Source organism: Panicum hallii, chromosome 5 (genome assembly GCF_002211085.1).
Source record: "Panicum hallii strain FIL2 chromosome 5, PHallii_v3.1, whole genome shotgun sequence".
Classification (NCBI taxonomy): Eukaryota; Viridiplantae; Streptophyta; class Magnoliopsida; order Poales; family Poaceae; genus Panicum; species Panicum hallii.
The window spans coordinates 3,188,747-3,210,847 of record NC_038046.1 but is presented as its reverse complement, the minus strand read 5'-3'; the positions used below and the strand labels follow the sequence as shown (position 1 = coordinate 3,210,847).

The following is a 22,101-nucleotide window of genomic DNA, read 5'->3' as shown; positions in this document are numbered from 1 at the left end:
TGTTCAGGCCTTTTCGGCCCCAGCAAGCACGCGGCCTCTTTGACTGGGCCTTGAAGTAACTACTACAGCCGACGGTATTCGCAGCCCGTATTCCACCACCCCACCTGTCAGGCAGTCGACAGCAGTCCCGGCCCACAACGATGCTAACCTGACCGTCTTTTTTACATTTTAACCCCTTTCGTGAAAAAAATTCACATTTAAACTTCTGGGCGAAGTATTCCTACGTTTGGATCCTGGGTTCGGCATCATGATACATGGCACCGAGGTGACAGGCACACGGTAAATGTGGCACCATAGGCCATGGCGCCGAGCTCAACATCACAGATCTCGGCACCGAGCTCGACGCCATGATCTATAGCGCCAAGCTTGCTTTTAAAAATTCCAACCCCATTCTCCTACCAGGCGCCGGGCGGAGGTGTCGATGTGGCGCGGCCTCCCTGCTGAGGGCGGCCAAGGGTCCCGCGACGAGTGGAGCGGGGCACGGGAGCCGAGCCCTGGCCCGAGGCCCGCGCAGGGGGCGTAGTCGGCGGTGACCTCGGTCAGTGGAAGCGGCAGCCGCGGTGACGGCGATAGTGAGGAGGCAGGCGCCAGTAAGGGAAAGTTGCGGTAGCGGCGCCGGAGATCCGAGAAGAGGGAGGAGAGAAGAGAGAGAATCCAGAGAGACGACGGAAGGGAATGAGAGAGAGCGCAGAGAAAAGAGGAACCAGTAACCTCACATGGCAGGGAGCTCGACGCCATGGATCTTAGTGTTAAAGCTCTCTACCATGTCATCACCACCGCTATAGCTACATTTACTGGTGCCTGCAATCTCAGCGCCATAACTCACGATCCTGACACGCATAGAGGCTGTCAATCACGGCGCCGACGCCTATGGTGAAAAACCGATAATACTTCCGCAGGGATCAAAACATGAATTTTCTTAGAAAGGATCAAAATGCAAAAGTACGGCTAACCTGACCCCTTCGGTTACACGACACCGGCCGGACCTTCTCCGGCCACTTGAGCGATGGCGGAGATCGCCGCCGGTGAGGCCTCAGCGCCTCCTCCTCCTCCTGCTCCTTCCACCTTTGGAGGCCGGCCTGCTTCTAATCCCACCTCCACCGGCAGCAGCCCGCCGTCGCGCACGACGAAGCCCGGCGTGAAGCGCCTCGTCCTAACCGCCTCCGTCCTCCTCTCCTTCCTCCTCGGTACTACCCGCCACCTCCCCTAGCTCCCGTGGCTAGTGTTTTCGACTCTTCTCTGTATAACTCGCCCGCATCTCTGCATGTCTCTCTGTAGGACTGCCCTTCCTGCTGAAATCCACCGAGATCCACCGCTCGCCGCTCCCTTCCGACGCAATCACCGCCCTCGCCCACCGCCTCCACTCCAATCCGCCATCCTTCCCCTGCGGCCTCCACGCGGTCTTCCTCCGGCCCGGTTCCGGTCCCTCCGATGCATCCCTCGCCAGTCGCCTCGAGCGAGCGATCTCAGCCAAGCTCCAGCTCCTCCCGGCCCCTCCCACTGCCGGTAATGTCTCGGTATCAGCCACCGTCGAGTCGGCTGGTGGCTGCTCCAGCAGCAGCAGCGTTGGTTCGCGTTGGCAATGCGGTGTTGTGACCACTGCGGACCTGGTGCTTGGTGATGAGGTGTTTGATGAATTGCTGCACTCGGCACTGGGCAGCAGTGGCGGGGACGGGTCTATGGTTTATACTGTTGTGGTTGTGGAAATTGATGATGTGGAGGAAATGAGGGTTGTTATCGGGAAGCATCGGCATGCTTGGCTGGTTGGAAAGGTTGACGAGGCTAAGGCTGTGTCAAGTATTGGGAAGGTATTTGTCAAGTATTTCATGAATGGCGGTATTGAGGAGGGTGAGACAGGCATTGGGAAGGGCGAGTTCATGCCAATTGGATCAGATGGAAATGTTGTTCTATCCTTTAGCTTGTTGAATGCTGATCCAAGTGGTTGGATGTACGATTGGTAAGAACAGAATTCACGAGTTAACTATACTTTTGTTGTTGCTTTATTGCTGTGCTAGTATTCCCTCCCATATCAAATTGCTAGAAAAATTCAAATTCTTTCATGCGCTATTTTAGATGTTTAAGTAAAGTACACCATATTAGACTACATAGATAAGGTACTTGTGCATTACATTACAGCATCTAGACTATGGGGATTATATTTCTTATTCACATCAGTTAGATGTTCTGTAGGCTGAGCTTAGCTTCTCGCAAAGATGAAACTTAGTTGCTGCTGCCACCGTTGTAATTCTTACACTTAGGCATTCTACATGCAGGGACTTTGAAAAGATTGGTGAGAGGATGTTGGATCCTGTGATTGAGGCACTGCGACCGATTGCGAAAATTAATATAGAGAGTCAGGTGCTAATTTTTGTTACTTTTAAACTAAGCTGCCTTATTCCATTTCTTGTGAAATAGCTGATGTTCCTTTTGTTTTATGATAATCATTTGTAATAAATAATAATTATATCATTTTTTTCAGGTTTTGTACCACACTCCTAAGTCGTCATATTCATATGCTGATGATAAACTGGGTGGCAATGTCCTTAGTATGGGAGACATTCCTTTCTTTGTATGTTTCTGATCTGTCTTGTACAAACTATTTGTGATTGACTGCATTACACGGATAGTTCCCTTAAGCATATATATTAGTCAACTGTGAGATCCACGAATCTAATCATGCCATGAAAATATGACGTTGACAGGTAAATTCAAATGAGTGGCACTTGGATACATCAATTTCAGCTACAGGACGATCGAAAGTTCTTCAATTTGTGGTGTATGTTCCCTGGATCAAACTTGCTCATTAATCTCTATATTTATTGTTTTCGTATAGTATCAAACTTACTCAGAGTCTCAGAACCATGATTTAATTTAATTTGTTGTCTCCAGGAAGTGTTAGCATAACACATGTTTCTACTACCCTCCTTCTTCAAATGTTCCTTCCTTATTTTTAATTATTTCACTCTCCTTTTTCCTTATCAAACTTCTTTTAGTATAGTGTGTCCATTCTGTTTGTTGTTTATTTTAAAGTTTGATGAAAGCCTAAAAACCAAACTATTAAGTTTATGCCATGTTTTCACCTAGATTTTCTGATTTTTCATGTGTCAAGTGTGCACAGATAAAGTATATCACTTTATTTTTTCATTGATCAAGTTTGCTATTAGTTGTACAAATATGTCCGGATGCTCATCTGAACCTTCTGTTCAATAATCATCAGATACGTTCCATCTGCAAAGGAATGCCCATTGCACTTACAACTTCCTGACGGTGGGATTTCAAAAACTAATGCATTTATATCCCCTGTAAGTGCTGCTATACCTAGCCGTGAAAAGGGAGTAATGCTACCTTCTTTCTGGTACCCATCTTGCTATTTTCTTAACAGCATTATCCTGTTTCATAGATGTGGGGAGGTGTTCTTATCTGGAACCCACCGGACTGTTCACCTGGTTCAAGGAAAACTCACGGTACCCGGAAGAAAATGTCATCTCAGGTGTGTGTAATCGAATCATTTTCTTGCCTCTTTGATATCTTGGCATTTTCATATGCAAAGGTCACTTTTTGAGTCCTGAATACCTTGTTTGCAATAGCATTGTTTGTTAAAATACCTATATCAAACAGGAACATATGGAGACTCTTGAAATCTTCATTGGACAACTAAGGCAGTTGTTTGGTCTAAAACCATCTTATCGCTCACAAGATATGGACATGTCAACAAAATTTGTAGCTAGTGAAAAGGGGTTCACAGAATGGTAATTTCTTTTCTCAACCGTCTTACTATATTTGCCACAGTACAAAATATATTTTGCTATCGCTAAACACAATATTGCACGGCCTGTTATTTCTATTCCATATTCATCACCTGATTGGACAACATTTTGGCCACCATTATTATTGCCCTTCTGATTACCACAAACTGCATATCCTCAAACCATCCGTCAGTACTACACTATGCATCACATTGCTTGCACACAACACACTATAGAATGTGGCAACCTCACCTTTTGACATCTAATAACTGCAAGATCAATCAGGGTGAACTGGGCCTTCAGCAAAGGTAGATGATCTAGAGTTTGGTTATGAACACAATTGTTCACAGTTGCAAATCATATTCATCAGAACAAGAAGTCTAGTAAAGCTCAAATTGCCATTATCGTGCTTCTTATTTCCTCCTCTTCCCCCCTTGCAGGGAGTTAGATTTACTGTATCGACATCATGCATGTTCCAATCTGTTGTCATGTCTCACCACCTTGGAGTCTCTATCCAGTCTGGTATGGCCCATTTTGAGGCAGTGCTTAATGATATACAAGAGGCTGTTATGCACATGGGTGCATACTAACGTTATTTCTGTTGCCAGGTCCGTTCTCTCCCAAGAATGATTGTCATGGATGAAATTGGAAGACAGGTTTGTCCATCTACCACTCTTGCTAAATGGACAGCTCATAGATCTGTAACTAGCTTTTATCTTTCTAACCTTTTGGTTATGCATGGTTAAAGCAACAGAAGTATGTTACATTCAAATATATGTTCATTTAATTATTTACCTGAACCTGCATGGTATATGCGGCTTATATGTTATTGTATCTTACCGTTGTACAATGGTGCTGATTGTTTGCAATCTTGATTATAGCATAGTATCACTTAATAGAGAGCTTAAGCTTGTCCTAACCATTTACATTTTCTTTTTCCAGGTTGAGCTTTCTCTTGAAGCTGCAAATTTAGCTCAAAGAAATGCAACTCTAGGAATAAGTGACTCTTCAGCTGGCAAGTTTTCAATAACTCTTTTTGCATTATGTCCTTGCACTTTATGAATATTTGCTGAGAAGTGTGCTGATGTACAGTATCTGCAACAAGAGCGAGGGCATTAGCTGAGGATGCATTTTTCCACCCATCTATTATGTCAATCAGTTATGCTTCAGTTGAGCATTATTTTGCAATTTACATGGTGAGTACATTATTGCAGACTTCTGTCAGTAAACCTTTATGATTGACACTCATGATTTCTCAGATCCTGAAAGTAAAGTGAACAGTACAGTAGTTAGATTCATCAATCATGGATTTTTAAATCAGATATAGAGCTTACTAACCTTAAGAAACTGCAAAATGAATGAAACGACAACTATACAGTGTACACTAAAATTCATGTGCATATCCAATCGGTACTACTGCTACATTAAGAACTATACTGTCCGCAACCATTTTAAGCACTCTATACATTCTGCAGCCATTTTTCGCACCGGTTTCCCTGCATGTGCTGCTGGCGGCAATCAAAGAGCTGAAACGTTACAAGGCAGAGCGAGCAAAATATTCAGCATTTCTTGCTTCCCGGGCGACATCATCCTGATCTGGTGCCTGGTGGTGGTTTAGGGCAGCGTCACTGCCTGATACTTCCATACAAGCTTGACAGTTGATGCGATGTAGTTGCTCGTTATTGGCATTGTCAATTTGTTCTAGTGCACACGGAAATGGCTGAAACGTCCACCTGATGCTAGGCTGAGAAGCAGACACACTGGGATGCTTGTAAAGCTAGCTGTAAGTTGTAACCCATATTTTGTTGTTAGGTTTAGAAAAGAATCGATGCTCAGGATCCTGACCAAAGATGTTGCAATGGCAAAGGCATTGATGCAATTATCTGGGTGTTTGGCAACAGAGTGAACCTGCTGTGTTGGTTAAAAAAAAATAGTTACTGAAAGAGTATGTGACAGACACAAATAATTCAGATTCCAGGAATTCATTTATCCCGACGACATCGACGTCATCCCGGCCAACCATCGACGGCCTAGAGGCGGAGCCCCTCCTCGATATCGACCTCGACATGTCTGAGCCCCACTTCGATCTCGCCGTCGCCGCCACCGGCACGTTTGATATGTCGTTGCCACGTTGCCGGAAGCTCGACACCGTCGCTGCCTCTGCGACATCGACGACGTGGAAACCCAGCAGGCCGAGCGCCTTCGTTGGCTACGTGGTCCCTCGATCCCCAGGAGGCCAGGACATCGTCGACGCCTTCCTCACCGGCGAGTGCCCAGAGTTTGAAGTTGAACGCATCTTCAAACTCATCTCCGCCGAGTTCCAGCACCACGTCGCGCTCGCCGTGGCGACGAAGACGCGATCGTCACGGGGCCACCAGAAGCGCCGCCGCGACATAGCAGACGATGACATTGACGCGGGCGGGGCTCGCGACGCGCCACCGTCACCGCCATGGGCGCGCGCCTGGCAGAGCAGCTCGAGCCGGCACTGAGGGACGACGGCTCGCGGCAAGAAGGCACCGTCTCAGCTCGAGACGCAAGTGACGCACAGGCACCGGGGCGGTCGAATCGCCGTGCAAGACGCCGGCGGGGTGGGGGGGGGGGGGTGGGGGGTGGTGCGAGTGAGCTCCATCGCTACGTATGGAGCGCGAGCTCTCGTCGCCTCCTCCAGCGCCGGCGTCGCACTTTGCAAAAGGACGTCTGGTTTGGATCGCGACCTAAAGTAGAGGTCTATTTGTCATTTTCTGCGTCAAATATTTTCATTTAGCCCCTATTTCATATCGCGCCAAATTTAGGGTATTTTGCTTTCTAGTATTGATCTTTATAATGCATGTACAGAATGGAGATACATTAAGGAACCGGTTTTTAATTGATCTACTGAAGTTCAAAGGGAATGAAGCTAAAGATAATATTCCTCAAGACATTCAGGAAATTCTCGTAAAGTTGTGATTTTTCTCTATGGATGTGGTTGTGTAATCAACATAAAAACTCTATGTTACATCTCCTTTGTGTGAAACATATATTTCTCTATGCACCCGTAGCGTTAGTACGAAGAAGGCCTTGACGGGGACGACCCGTGTCTGGTTCTCCTGTGCTACCTCGAGAAGGTGCTCGTGGTAGTAGGCCTCGCCGTCGGAGGAGAGCTCCTCTGGCGGCGGCGGAGGCAATGGCGCGGGCGGGGGACCCTGGCCCTTGGAGTCGAGGTGGTCCCTCCCGGGGATGGGGGCCAGGGGGACGGAGGCGAAGGGGCGGAGGAGGAGGCGGGACGGGACGCCGTGGGGATGGGGAGGCGGGAGGCAGCGCGGGCGGAGGAGGAGAAAGGAGGATGGGAGGATGGAGGAGGAGGCCGGGAGCGGAGGGCTAGGGTTTGGAGGGCTCTGCCTGTGGTGCGGGAGGGGAGAAGGAGGGGGGGCCTCAGGAGGCTTTGGAGCCTTGAAGACACCTCCCTCCAAGGCCTACTACTGCTGTGAGGCACTCAAGTCTTCGACATTGCAAGCAAGCAAGCAAGCAGGGGGGAGAATTTGCTGTGTCGTCGTGTGGGAGGGAGGGCAGGAGGCGGAGGCGGAATGAAGAAGACGAGCCGCCACTGATGGAGGGAGGAGGGAGGACGGGGCTGGGTGGGCCCTTCCGCTCTGGTCTCCTTTCTTCGTGAGCGGTAGGGATGAAAACGAAAATAGTATTTTTCAGTTTTTAAGAATTATTTTTAAAATTTTATCAATTTTTAAGGTTAAATGAAAACAAAAATAATTATTAAAAAATGAAAATGGTAAAATAATACGAAAGTGAAAACGGAAATGATTTGAGCATCCTCCGATCGTTTTCGAGAACTATGTATTTTCGGTGTATTCTACGTATTTTATCGATAGAAATACCATATTCATGTACAATGACAGCACCTCTGCTATCTATATTTTAGAATGGCATATCTATATTTTTAGAGAGTCATGACTCATTTGTCCTAACCCTAAATCACAACCCAGCGACCTGAATTCATAGGACTATGAATAGTTTCTTGGATGGTGGGATTAATGTCTGAATTTTTAGTACTATAAAATGAGATACATGTCATTGATGGATGGATATTTGGATTAAGTATGCATGAAATATGTCAAGTCATATGGTTAGAGTTGCGCTCTATGGTTTGACATATTTATCTTTTTTTAAATATCGTTTTGACAGGTTTCGATCATTATTGATGTGTTCTTGATCGTATATTTTTATTTTTAAAATTATTGTAATACCGATGCTATTTTTGTTTCCAATAACATTGTATCATTTTCATTTTTAGTGAAAAAATATGAAAGTAAAAGTGATAGAGTCTTTCACGGATGGTTTCCGACTGTTCTCGTCCCTGCTGAGCCGCCAAATCGACACCCTCGTCCTGCTCCCAGGCAGGTCTCCTCCACTCCGCAGTCGCATGCACTTAGTATTTTCTACCTTTTGTTAGAGCCTCCCACGACTGCCACAAGGGCACAAGGCTTCATGTACTCGATGTCGATGTGTTTGAAATTACATGGTGTATTTCATTTCGTTAGGATAATATTTTGACCGAGAATTATTTCACTAATATGACATAGTATGATATAAATCATAATCATAATACCTTCATCATATTCCTTCCGTTCTAAATTGTAAGTTGTTTTGGCATTAGATACAAAATTTTTAGTATATATCTAGACATAGTGTATATTTAAGCAATTTGGAACAATTTACAACTTGGAATAGAGAGAGTAGAATGTAGTTACGTTTAGAAAATATAGCTACGCTTTGAATTCCAACATGTTCACTTAATCAGCAAGCAGTGGTCACTTAATCATCGCTGGTCGCTTGCTACAGTGCCACTACGTGAACAAACGGCCAAGCTAGTAATGTACTAGAAACGGTAGTTTTTTAAACCGTGAAAAACAATTCCACTCCATCAACTCTACCTTTCTTTCTGTAGCTTCATCACCTGTGTTTTTCTATTTGCTTATAAAAAATAGAAAATACCATATTGGAGAGGACAAAAAGAATAGTTCCAATAAATAAACTATTCCAACGAAGGTAATAGATTACAAACTCAATAATGACATACAACCTAGTTCCAAGCAAGAGGAAGAGTGGTGGCCAAACTCATCAAAAAATACATTCATAGTTGGAGCATTGGCATTCGAAGTAGACTGATCGAACGCAAAGTGAGAAACTACATATTTGTAATATCTTTTTGGGATAGTAGGAATGTAATAAGGAGCCATAATAGCCACAACTATCATCTTTTGTCTCTACATACTTACCGCGGTATCTTGTAAATAATGTGTCACTTTATTTTTAAAAATCTAAAGGATCGTCCAATAACATTGCGAATGGAGGAGTGAACATGATTAAATCATCGTTCTACACGAGTCTTGGGTTCCATAATTATAAGCGTATGGGAAAGTAGGGTTCCCAATGACCCGCCCACTAGGCTGGCAGAAGAGAATAAAGTGGGGGCCCCAATCATCTGGTGACCTTGAGCTCCGTGCTCGTTGGGTTTAGGGTTCCAACTCTGAACGATTCAGACAGCATCGAGCCCTGGACCGACAACCATCGATAGTAAAGGCATAGCGCCCGAGGCCGAATGGTGCAGAGTCACCATCTCTGCCTGTCACCTCGTCATGTGTAGGGCCGTCGGTGGCCACAGGTGTTTACACGATCAAACGATGTTTCGTCTGGGACCTTTCAGGTCACAAGGAGCAAGGTGCAAGCACCTCGATCCCTGAGACGTGGCCAACATCCGGGATGCCTACCAAAGTCATCGCTTGTTCACACGAAGGCGGTGGTGGATTTCGGAGTATAAAAAGAGGGGAGCCCCCTCGACATTGTAAGCATAAGATGGCATATAAGATCATTAGCGAGAAAAGCAACAACACATCCCCTGCAGGACATAGAGTGTCACGCTATCTAGCGGCTCAAACGTGTATGATTCACGTTCAAAGTGCTCAAATCATTCATAGTCTTTCGCGTCCAAGTATGCACGTTATCCCTAGGCTAAATCTCAAATAGGAGGTCCCTACGGATCCCCACTCAAGGTTATAAGATATGTAGGGAACGTGGGCTAACCACGGCTACGTGTTTATATAGCTAGGAAAAGCCGCTAGCGTGGCGTATACAAGTTGGAGTTGTTACACAAGATATATCTCTAGGTTCAGGTTTAAACAAGGCCCGAACTCTATCTATAACAACTTCTAGATTACATACAACCAACTCCTAACGTAACACGCCATCTGATAAATTCTAACAGCCTCTCTCAATCTAACTTGTCTTCATCTGCAAGTTTAGATTGCGCTTCAATTCTTCGAAAGGCCGAAATAAGGAACCTTACCTGGCGCGTTGATGTTGTGGCACAAGCGGAAGTCGAGCTGAAGAGCAGAGATTATCGACGAAGTCGTTGATGTCACGTCGGGATGCGATAATCGTAGGTCTTAAAAGTAACATGAGACACTTGGGTCGAAGCTTACTCAAGATGTTACCGATAATATGGGTGAAAGTACCCCTTCAGAGGTTGCTTCCGTAGGCTACTGTCTATATGAGACTTGGCGATGTTGGTAGGGAGTCGGAAACACTGCGGGAATGATGCTCGCTGAAAGCGGCGACCAAAATCCCGTGGTCCAGGACCGTCCGGACTGGGACTCCGGTCGTCGTGCCGGTCCCCCTGGCGCCCGTCGCGCCTGGGATGGGAGTCTCAGCGCTCCTCGTTAGGCCGTGCGTGACCAGCGTCGTCCGCGTTCGCGGCCATCCGGTCGAGGTTGGCATCGTGCCGAGCCTGGCGCCATGTGTTGATGACGCTGCGAGCGTCGCAGTTGGGCCCGATCCGCTCGTGCATGTTCGGACACCGTGGGATAGACGCCTGAACGGCTCGTGGCGCGGGCGGGGCTGTCGGTGTTTAACCGGCTGCCCACCGCGGGGTATACCCAAGGTGGTAAGTTTTGGGGTGAGGGGACGCCGAGATCAGGAACTCGAAGGTGCAAGGAACACAAGTCTTAGACAGGTTCGGGCCGCACGGAGCGCAACACCCTACGTCCTGTATGGTTTGTATTGCCTTCTGTATTGAACGACCTAATGATCTTCTATTTTGAGGGGGGTCCCTGACCTCCCTTATATATCCGAGAGGCCAGAGTTACAAAGGTGCTAACCAACCTCCGCTGAGAGATCATACCAGAACATATCTCGAGTAGATCCCCTCCGTGTTGGTTAGCTCTATCTTCTATTTAAACGGGATAAACAAGAGATAAACCAGATGAATAAGAGATAAGACGGACTTAATCTCTTAGACCTCTTTAAACTACGTTATGTGCCCAGCCCGGTGGCCCCGGGTCTGACAAGCCCCCGAGCTCTTCGTAGCTGAGTACTGCAGGCTTATCGAGTACTTTCGAAGCAGTTTTCGACTTCTTCTGAAGCTTCGTCTTGAAGTCCTTCTTCGAGTACTTGCTTGGCTGCATCGAAGCTATGAGGTGCTCATGCTCCGGATTTTTATTATGGTGTGCGATTTAAAAATCGCACTCCATATGGAGTAGCCCCCGAGCCTCAGGTTGAATCGGAGAATCAGGCTGAGGGTCCCATTTGTCTGTAATCCTCCTTACCTACTCTTCGAATAAATTCGAAAAATAAGTAGTCGATGCCACGTACCCCGCAGCCCCCGAGCCTTGAACCCAAATCTCCCAGGTTTGGGAAAAAGGATCCAAAAATCGTGGCATTAGTGTTACTCTAAAATCCCGAGAAAAACTCTTCGCTTTCTGCATAATGAAAGTAAGCCTCCCGCTGGTTTATTTAACCGCGCGGTGATTTAAGATTTCTTCTGCACTCTCAGTCTTCATACGAGTCTTCTTCGAGTAGTTTTGCGGCGTCCGGCCCCCGAGCTTACGAGCCAGGAGAGCCGAAGGAGCCATGTCGAGTAGTGCGCATCGCCCAGCCCCCAAGCCCGGGAACTAGCAGAACTGTGATGGCACGCCGTGCTGCCTAGAGGGTTGTTGCCGAAGCTTGATCTGAAAAAAGACAATGCATACATTATGTAGCATAATGCGAAGATACCGAGTAGTACTCAGTAATAATATAAATACACCAAAATTTATTCGGTGTAAGAATTTCGCGTCTTGCTCTTGCTAGGCCATGTAATTTCTCCGGGCAGTTAGCCTCTTACGTTTAAGCACCTGATCCCTGATGGCCGTAGACCATAGCGTAGGGAGCTTAGCCGCATGCACGCGTAGGAGCATAGGCTTACAGAAAAGTCGAGGTTTCACGGATTAAGGCGCGTGCTACCCGAGTACTTTAGCAACCGTTAAGAGAAGACAGAGAAGTCGTCATGCGACAAAGAGGATGCGCAGTGCGCAAAGATAGTCGGCGAAGTGTAGCTCTGGAGGGTTTCATGCCCATCGAGAGTCATACACGGACAAGTAATCGATCATGGTGTAGCCCCCGAGGGTTTCATGCCCGTCGAGAGGCGTACCAAAAAAGGTAGCCGATCTTGTGAAGAACAAGTCGGAAAAGGTATAAATCACTTAGCTTGATTCGTGGACGAATGTCGACGAAGCCGTGTAGCTTGTTGATGAAGCTGCGACGATTTGTTGATGAAGCTCGACTAGTTGGAACCGATTCCGACTAGTTTTCAAGTCGAGACGAGTAGTTGATGTAGTCGTCGGCGAGCTGCCGATCGTCCTCGCGAAGTCGAAGTAGTCGAACACGTTGCTGCCGCGCGCGGATATTGCGGCACAAGCCGAAGTTGAGCCGGGTCGTCGAGGTCGACGGCCGCGGTGCATCGACGTTGCAGCGCAAGGTGAAATCGAGCCGGGTAGTCGAGGTCCATGTAGCCGTTCGCTGAAGGATCCGATCTCGAACTCGATGAATCGATCCGTCGATGCACATGCGTGAAGGTAGCAATCCACCACCTGGTGAACTAGAAAGATGCCATCGAGTTCGCCGGTGGATCTTCGACGCGCTCCCCTACCTGGCGCGCCAGCTGTCGGTGTTTAACCGGCTGCCCACCGCGGGGTATACCCAAGGTGGTAAGTTTTGGGGTGAGGGGACGCCGAGATCAGGAACTCGAAGGTGCAAGGAACACAAGTCTTAGACAGGTTCGGGCCGCACGGAGCGCAACACCCTACGTCCTGTATGGTTTGTATTGCCTTCTGTATTGAACGACCTAATGATCTTCTATTTTGAGGGGGGTCCCTGACCTCCCTTATATATCCGAGAGGCCAGAGTTACAAAGGTGCTAACCAACCTCCGCTGAGAGATCATACCAGAACATATCTCGAGTAGATCCCCTCCGTGTTGGTTAGCTCTATCTCCTATTTAAACGGGATAAACAAGAGATAAACCAGATGAATAAGAGATAAGACGGACTTAATCTCTTAGACCTCTTTAAACTACGTTATGTGCCCAGCCCGGTGGCCCCGGGTCTGACAGGGGCGTCCGGGCCCTCCTGTCGAGGCTGCCCCTCTAGGTGGACCGAGGAGTTCGGTCAACGTATCCCAGACCCTCAGTTGGGCAAGAGGCTGTGTGTCGACGCCGTGACGCGGAGCTTTCCCCTTGATGCATGGCAGCGGTTTCCACTAGTTCCCGGAGGTTCCGGTGGACCGCCAGTTGCTAGGGGTCGGCAGGCCAGGAAGGTTGTGAAGAAGCATTGCCGCGGTAGCAATATTCTGACTAGCCCGAGCGAACCAAGGTGGGTTATCGCCATCTGCTTCAATGGCGCGCTGCACCTGGCAAGCGCGACCCTGAGCGCGGCTTGCTAGGTTGCGCACTGGTGGGTCGGACTACCGTTCGAAGAGCGACGGCGCTAGCGGGGGCTGGTTCTAGCGACGCCGCCGCAGCCCTTTGCTGTGCGCTTGAGCCCGCACCAGGGCTTCTGCGCGGGGATCCGCGGGAGTGTGAGTCTGGTGGGAGTTCACCGCCACTGGAGGTTGCTTGGCTGCGTCCGCCATGGCGCATTCCCAAGATAGGGAATACCCAGGCGTTGCCGCGTCGCAGGTGCTAGAGCCATTGCTCTCAAGCTCCTCATCGCAGAGATCATGGAACGAGGTGGGGGCGTACCCTGCCATTGCCACAAGCTCGCACGGCGGGGAGCTGACGTTAGCAGTGGGCCCTACTAACGTTAGTGTTGATCGGGTCAACGGTCAACGGGTTAGTGGGCCCCACGTGTCAGCACGCGAGCCCTATTAGTCAGGTCGGCCCCGCTAGTCAGAGGTGGGCCCGGCGCAACAGTCAGAAGGCTCGGCTGGTTCTGTCAGATCCTACGTGGCATCCATGTGTCGCCATGTGGTGGTGAGGTGGCTGCCAACTGTGCACCGGATCTACTGCGGTTCGGCTTGAGGTTCAGGAGCGCGACGGCCGTGGTGAGGCAGAGCCTCGTGGCCGCGTGACGCGCGGGCATGCGTGCATGCACCATGGTGATGCCACGGCCTTAGCATGGGCATGCCGGCCCGTGGAGCTCTGGCAGCCCGGTCCCGCAGCGCGGCGGCGTGGCTACCACAAAGAGAAGCGGCACGGTACGGTCCCTGCAAGAAGATTTGGCATGAAGGCCGGACATGGGTTTGGGTAGGTCGTCGGCGCACGCTTGGAGGTTTCATCGGCACGACGGCCGGCAGCAAAGAGGTAGGCATCGGCGGTTCCTAGGGCTCACCTACAGGCTCGGAGAAGGTGTGGCAAGGCAGGGAGATGGTCGTGGCCGTGGCAGGTCGAAGCGGTGCAGGCTTTGTGTGGCGGTCTCGTGACTTGGCGGCTTGACGGCGGTGACGACCTTCTCCCTTCCGGACGGCGGCGACGAGAAGCAGGTGTGCTCCGGTTCAGCAACGGCAACACGGTCCGACGGCTTGGTGTAGCGTGCAGCGCGGTGAGGTGCGAGTCGCGGTAGATGGCGGTGCGGCGTACTCCTCCTCTTCCTTTTCCTCTTCTCTTCCACTCCCTATGCTCCTTCTCTTCTCGCTCGGGTGATGGCGGAATAGGGGAATTTTCCCCCAAGAGCTTAGGGTTTCACGGGTGGCGGCTGAAGGGGGATCTTATAGGCGGCTAGCTAGGGTTTAGCGAGGCAAGGCGGTTCGTGGCATGGACGCCCGGTGATCCTCGGCAGGCAGTCCATGGACACGCGGCGGCATCGCACAGGGCTGCGGCTAGGGCTTGGGAACAACGCGGCTGTGGGGTCTACGAGTGGCGTGAGACGTACATGAGGTGGCTTCCAGAAGGGGCCGCGGCGCTCTTGTCGCGCAGCAGGGAAGGTAGCGGCTGCGTCACGGGCGTGAGAGCGAGGCGACGTTAGGGAGAAGTAAAAGAAACAGAAGATGGAAGGGAAAGCTGCCGGCAGGCCGCCTGGCGGTGACAGAGAAAGAGAGGTGCGTGGGAGAGAAAGGAAGGCTGGCGAGCGGGCCCGCTCGTCAGTGAGAGAAAAGGAAGGGTGAGGTGTGCGGTGTGGCTGGTTGGGCCGGCGCGGTCTGGTGGGCTGACTCGGCTCAGGCTAGGTGGGTTGGCCGGTTAGAGGTTCTGTTAGCATGCCGGGTTAGCAGGCTTAGGTTAGGTAGATTAACTTTAGGTTTTAAATTTGAACAGTAGTTCAAATTTAAACCACACTCAAACAAGTATACAAATGAAATTCAAATAAAATCGAAATAGTTTGTGAATTCATACTAGCATATATTTTGTCCTTAGCAAACAAAAATTGAAATTAAATACTCTAGGAATTTTTAGGAGAGAAAAAGAGAGCAGTCTTATGGTTTCGAAATGAGTTTCACCTATTCAAACGAAACTTTTTGAAATTCACATTTCTCAAAACATCCAAAATTCAGGGATGTTACAGCAGTGCAGACGTGCAGTGCGATGGATGAGACGAAGAGAGTGGCGGTTAAATAGAGATCGATCGATGAGCTAGTACGCGTTGGTCATATCAGTTGCTTGGCTTGTGGTTGCAGCAAGGAACATTTTTTGCGTTTTGAGTAAAGCAAGCTACTGGAGTTAGTATGTCTGTGCCATACAAGTCGTTTCCGGTTGAAACCTAGTCAGCTTCCATTCAGTCAGATGAACCACCGTCACCCAGCGAACTATAGGACGAACCAGATAAAAAAAACGTATGAATGTCCAGGGGGCAAAAATTAAAGCATTACCAAGAATGTACATGATAAACCTCGCTCATAGTCATATCCTATCTAGCTACTCCCTCTGGTTTAATAATTAGCTTTGTCCTAAGTTAAATTTATTTAATTTTGACTAAGTTTAAAAAAATATAAAAACATCTAAAATATCATATTTGTTTAATTGAATCCACCATAAAATATATTTTGATACCATATATGTTTGGTAGTATAATTGTTGTTATATTTTTATATAAATATGATCAAAATTTGATAAATTTGATTTATGACAAATCTAATTTGACACGTAGAAAAAACCGGAAAGAGTGCGTGGAGCGTTGACAACGTAATGTAGAGGCACGGTGATGTGGTGTCATCAATGAAGTACAACCTTGGTCTCTAAATGAACTTGCAAGATCAATCGCGCTGCGGCTTTCTTTGAATACGCTGTTGAAGCATGCTAGTTGGATGTGGAAATAAACTACAAATGTTGACATGCGAACTGAAATAAAAAATACTAGATCTTAACATTCTGCAATCTACTCTCATCGTTTTAAATTGTAAGTCATTCCAACTTTCTTGGAGAGTCAAACCCTTTTATGTTTGATCAAAATTATAGAGGGGATCACAAAGGTTTATGGCACCGAATAGATATACTATGAAATATATTTAATGAAGAAACTAACTGTACTTATTTGGCATCATGAATGTTAGTACTTTATTGTATAAATTTGGTCAAACTTGAGATGTTTTGACTCTCCAAGAAAGTTGGTTAGAGCGGCTGAGTAGCATGGTTGCACCGGTAGACCAGGGTTCGATTTCTCGCGGGAGCAAATTTACAGAGCTGGTTTAAAAAAAAATCCCCTCATCGGCGTAGCCGGGGTTTAGAGGAGAAGGTTACTTCTTCATAGTTTTTTGGAAGAGTAAAATGCACCGCTGGTCCTCGAACTTGGCAGACGGTGCCATCCCGATCCTCAAACTATTAAAATGCACATTAGAATTCCTAAACTTGCTAATTGATACAGCTGAGGTCCAAATCTCCATAACCCTTATTAAATTGCTTGCGTGGCATGCTCATTGTGCGATGACATGGACCTGACATGTGGGTCCCACATGTCAGGCCCGTCTCTCCTCCTCTTCCCCGCCGTTTTCTTCCTCCCCTCGCTGGCATGGCCATCCACTGCCGCTCGGCCGCGAGCTCAGCGACGCTCGAGGCAGCGCCCGAGGTGCCGGTGGAGTAGGAGGCGCGGCTCGAGCTCGGCCATTGACGCGGGCAGAGAGAGCTTGGATGCTGCAGCCGGCCATCCACGCCCACCACCCCGACCACCGGTGGCACCACGTCCACCACCACGGCCAGCTCCGCCGCGGCGTCGCCCTTAGCCATGTCCCCCTGGGCGCAGCTCCCGAGCCTCGGCCTCGGCGCCGGCGATGGCCGCGCGGACAACGGCAGGGCCGGCCTCCTCGGCTCCCTCGTCAAGGCGGATGGCCACGTCCACTCGCTCGCCGCCGCCGGGGACCTGCTCTACACGGGCGCGGACTCCCGCTACGTGCGCGTCTGGCGGACCGCCGCGAGCTCATAGCAGACACCCGACGGCCGGATCTACACGGGCCATCAGGACGGCAAGGTCCCTGTGTGGCGCGCCTCCGCCGAGGACCCCGCCGCGTGGGACCCCTCCCGCGGCTCCGGGATGTGCTCGGGATCGCGCTGCCGCCGCAGCGGCCTCTTGATGCACCACTTCGACGCCGTCTCGGCGCTCTGCCTCGACGCCACCGCGGGGCTCATCTACTCCGGTGGTATAATTGTTTTATTAAATCCACCATAAAATATACTTTGATACCATATATATGTTTAGTAGTATAATTATTGTTATATTCTTTATAAATATGGTTCAAATTTGACAAATTTAATTTAGGATAAATCTAATCTCTGATACGTAGAAAAAATCGAAGGAAGTACCTGGAGAGTCCGACATAATGTAAAGGCATGGAGATGTGGTGCCATCGATGAAGCACACGGAGAGAGACATGGTAGGTACCGGAATTGAATTGAATTAGGTCGTCACGGTCCCAATCCGATTGGAATTCAATATGGCTGGCACCCTATATTATTGTGAAGGGGAGGGAAGCAGCCCAATCGCTGCTATCGCCGTCAGCCGCCGCCGCCTCTCCTCCCCCGTCGTGGACATCGATCAGGAACGATCGCTGGCTGGCCGGGTGCAGCAAAGCAGGTTCAGTTCGCGCGATGACCAACCACCCAACAGGCCAACAAACAACATCAGACTATGATCGTGCTACGCCAACCAACATCAACTCCGGACCAAGTGCTAGATTCTGCGATCTTCCACCGGTACGCACGCATGTTCAACAACCTAACCTAACTCTCCTCTGTCCTAGCTCTGGGCTGCTGCCGGGCATGCTGTTAATCCGATTCATATTCGCAGGACATCTTGTATAGGATTGCGTCCAAGCTGCCGCCAAAGGAGTTTGCAAGAACAAGTGTCTTGTCAACCGACTGGTTCAGAGGATGCATGAGGTCAGCATGTCCCAGGTTAACATTTGATGTTGTCGCCATGTGCAAATGCGAGATGGAGGATTTGCTCTACACACACGTCTGGCAATTCGTCAGTGAGGTCAACGGCGTTTTACGGAAACACCACGGCAAGGTGGTTGAAACGCTCCAAGTCAAAATCAATCTTGAACACAGCATATTGGCTCCTCATATCGACACTTGGGTAGGTTTCGCCGCCATTTCAAGGACAAAGAACCTCGTTTTGGATCTAAAGCCCGTAAGGTTTTGGGAACACGATTATCGATACTTGTTTCCTTTCCAACTTTTCGACCGGGAAAGCATATCACGTCTACAGCACATGCAGCTCAGCTTCGTATCTTTGGATCCACCTTCACAGTTCAAAGGCTTCCCAAATCTAAGAAAGCTTCATCTGCAGACAGTGCAAGTCAACAGGAAGGATCTTGAGGATATCTTGTCTCATTGCTGCATACTTGAGTGGCTTTGCCTAGACAGATGCCGTCTCGATGATGAACTGACAGTGGATAGTCCACTACCCCGTCTACTCTACTTGAGAGTTGAATTCTGCTTGACCAAGATAAGATTCAATGCTGTGAATCTTGCTACCTTTGAGTATCAAGGATCCTTCATACCTATTGATCTTGTCCAATCTTTCAAGCTGCAAAGTGCAAATATTGAGTTCTTCGAAAATGCAATTTTTCAGCATCGCATGCTCATATCCCTTCTCAATGGTCTTCCAAGTGTACAGAGCCTCACTTTGAATGTTAGGTTTCAACGTATAGAGGTAGACCCCTAACGTTTGACTTATCTAGTTATCTAACATATTCGTTTCAACACAATGACCTATATGTTGTGTTTTCTCTTTCAGAAGCAATGGTTTTGGGACAACCCATTAAAGTTTACCAATCTTAAGCACTTACAATTCTTAATGTTCATATCATCTGAAGATGTTGACAAGATTCTTTATTCACTTGCATTTCTGAGAGCGACGCCACTTATTGAAAAATTAGAGGTCCATGTAAGTAATGTTACATTTTTCAATTGGTTTCTATGCTACAATATCCTCCTTATTCTAGCTATTTTTCAATTGGTTTCCAGTATGTGGCTGTAAACATCCATTCATGAATGGTTGAGGCCGGACTATCCTTAATCTAAAAATTGGTTTCCAGTTTTTTTTTAAAAAAAAAGGCAGTAATTTTTTTTGTCCATATTACATCATATGGTAAATATTATAACGGGATGATAACACTCTTTGTTTACTCCTGCAGTTCGGTATTTGCTGTTCTTCATGGTTGGCAGAAGCAGGTCCAAGCAGGAGAGACCTTAGCAAGTATAAATATGTCCACTTGAAGCATATATGGATCACAGGATTCAGAGCGGCAAAAGGGCAACTTGAATTTCTTTTACATCTTATCGAAAATGCGCCTGCACTTGAGGTCCTTTTAGTAGAAATAGGCGAATACCCACCTTGTAACTCTTGTAACTCTTGGTTCGGAGGTGGTGAACCACCCATCGAGAAAGCTATGGAGATTGCAAGAGCCTGCATTCACCCCATACTCTCGCAGAATGTCACATTTGATGTTAAAGAGTAAACACTTGATAAGTAAAAGTGAGAACTTTTTGTTAGTATTAGTTCTTGTGTAAGGTAGCGGTGATATTGACGAAACTACTCCCTCCGTATCAAAATATATATCGTTGTTGAATTTTTCTTACAACTTTGACCATTCGTCTTATTCAAAAATTTATTATAAACATAAAAAAGTTAAACCATGCTTAAAATGCTTATAATAGTAACGCATATCACAAATAAAGTAGATGATATTTACAAAATTTTTATTTTTTGAAAAAACGAATGGTCAAAGTTATAAAATAAAGTCAACGGCAACAAATATTTTGATACGGAGGGAGTATTGATTTGGTGGCTGGTACACTCTGTTTGGTTTTGAATTGTGTATACTAATGCAATCCAAGATACTTTTTGTTAGTATTAGTTGCTTGATACTACTGGGTCTGGGCGGGGATTTTGTGGCGGACCGCATCTTCCCCGTCGGCCTGCTATTACTGGGCAACATTGGCCCGTCCGATCCGATGGCAACACAATCCGGTAGGATGGCAATGGTACCTAAATCCAAAATCCGATGGATTTTTATTCTATTAGGTACGAGTTTGGGTCAACTTTTAGACCCGTGGGTTCGTTAATGGGCAAGAAATTCTACCTGTTGGATTTATAGGCACGGGTTTCTTCCTACAGCACCCAAACCCGTAAACCTGTGGATTTTTAAAACTTGTAGTGTATACTACTATTTTATTATGAACTTGTAGTAAATTTGATGGTGATACTTGTAACAAACTTGATTTTAATACCACCATTTTATTGCGAACTTGTAACAAACTTCTTAATACCACTGCCACTTGGAATACTAAACTTGTTACATGTAATTTTATTCCCTCTAATATCTTTATACAATAAATGATGAACTTATTTCTATACTTATACAAACTATAACTTGTTGCTTAGATAAATGTATTGTCTCTCTTAGTTGTTTAAATTGAAGCATAGTTGATAATGAGAAGGATATGCATGTATTGATCATCGAGAAACTTCTACCATAGCAAAAGGTGCACCAGTGCATAAAGGCATGTTCTCGGTCATGCAGGACCCGTGGGTACCCTTTCACCCAACGGGTTCGGGTTTAGGCAAAATTTTAGATCCGTTATGGGTTGAATTTTTTACTGGGTCTAAATAATTTTCGCAGGCACAGATTTGATGCCAAAACCCAGTAAATTTATGTCCATTGCCCGCCTTAAACCTAGGATGCGGTTCGGATTTCTCGGAACGGCGGCCAGACTAGATTTCGATCCTGGCTAGAACACTCCAGTTTTCGAAATAGCCAGCTCCGTTCCACCTGAAAGGACCCCCAAAACAGCCCGTTCTGAGAAAAGCAAATGGCGCCTAGCTCGGATCGCTTCGTTAAAGAAACTAGCTCGGATCAAAACCAACCCTAGCATTATTTATTTCAGGTTCTCAGCTAGCGGCGGCCAGCGGCTGAGGGAGCGAGCCGCGACGGACGGAGAGGGTGGTGCCGTCGAGGCCCCCCTCGACAAAGCACGCGTGCAGCTTTGGCTTGCGCGCATCGAGCGGTCCTCGTCGGTGCCGGGTGCGGTTATATGTCACCAGAGGTGATAATTCTACCAACTATCACATAAAGACTCCTCCTGCACCAACTATATTTAATGGGCCGTCAGCCCAACGATTGGGTGCATGGACCATCTGCGCACAACGCGGTAAATGGACCGTCTACGCACAACCCGGTAAAAGAATTTGTAAGCCGTATGTACCATAATAATGACCACATACAACATGCACTGTCCAACGAAAGCGACGTATTGGCAAAGTATTAAATATAAAATCTGGCTCCACGTGCAAGACACATTCAACATAAAAAAGTCATAACTTCTAAACCGAGTATCTAAATTAAATTTCGATTTTATTATAATGTTTCTTACAACGAGATCTTCAAATCAAGACCACACTTGATTATATTTAGAAGATTTTTTTAAAAAAATATATTTCTTTAATCCAAAATATTTAATTTTAAATCTTACGAACAAATACTTTAACGACTAGAGCAAATGATTGCTTTATACGAACAAAATATTAAACAAGATGAACAAAAAGTTACACGTTGTGAACATTTAAAAATTAAATATTACGAACAAATGAGTTCACATCACAGAAAAATTTAGTCAACAAATC

The 22,101-nt window shown here is 47.3% G+C and overlaps 1 protein-coding gene across 1 annotated transcript; it reads left to right on the top strand.

Moving 5' to 3' along the window:
• The first annotated feature begins 929 nt into the window (after positions 1 to 929).
• On the top strand, positions 930 to 5,628 carry LOC112895002 (GPI transamidase component PIG-S). The gene is made up of 13 exons (XM_025962860.1): positions 930 to 1,187; positions 1,279 to 1,957; positions 2,274 to 2,358; positions 2,480 to 2,569; positions 2,703 to 2,776; positions 3,218 to 3,302; positions 3,401 to 3,490; positions 3,619 to 3,749; positions 4,187 to 4,268; positions 4,355 to 4,402; positions 4,689 to 4,761; positions 4,839 to 4,942; positions 5,222 to 5,628. The coding sequence occupies exons 1-13, from the start codon at positions 1,007 to 1,009 to the stop codon at positions 5,339 to 5,341; spliced, it is 1,842 nt and encodes a 613-aa protein (XP_025818645.1). The 5' UTR covers positions 930 to 1,006; the 3' UTR covers positions 5,342 to 5,628.
• Positions 5,629 to 22,101: the final 16,473 nt, after the last annotated feature.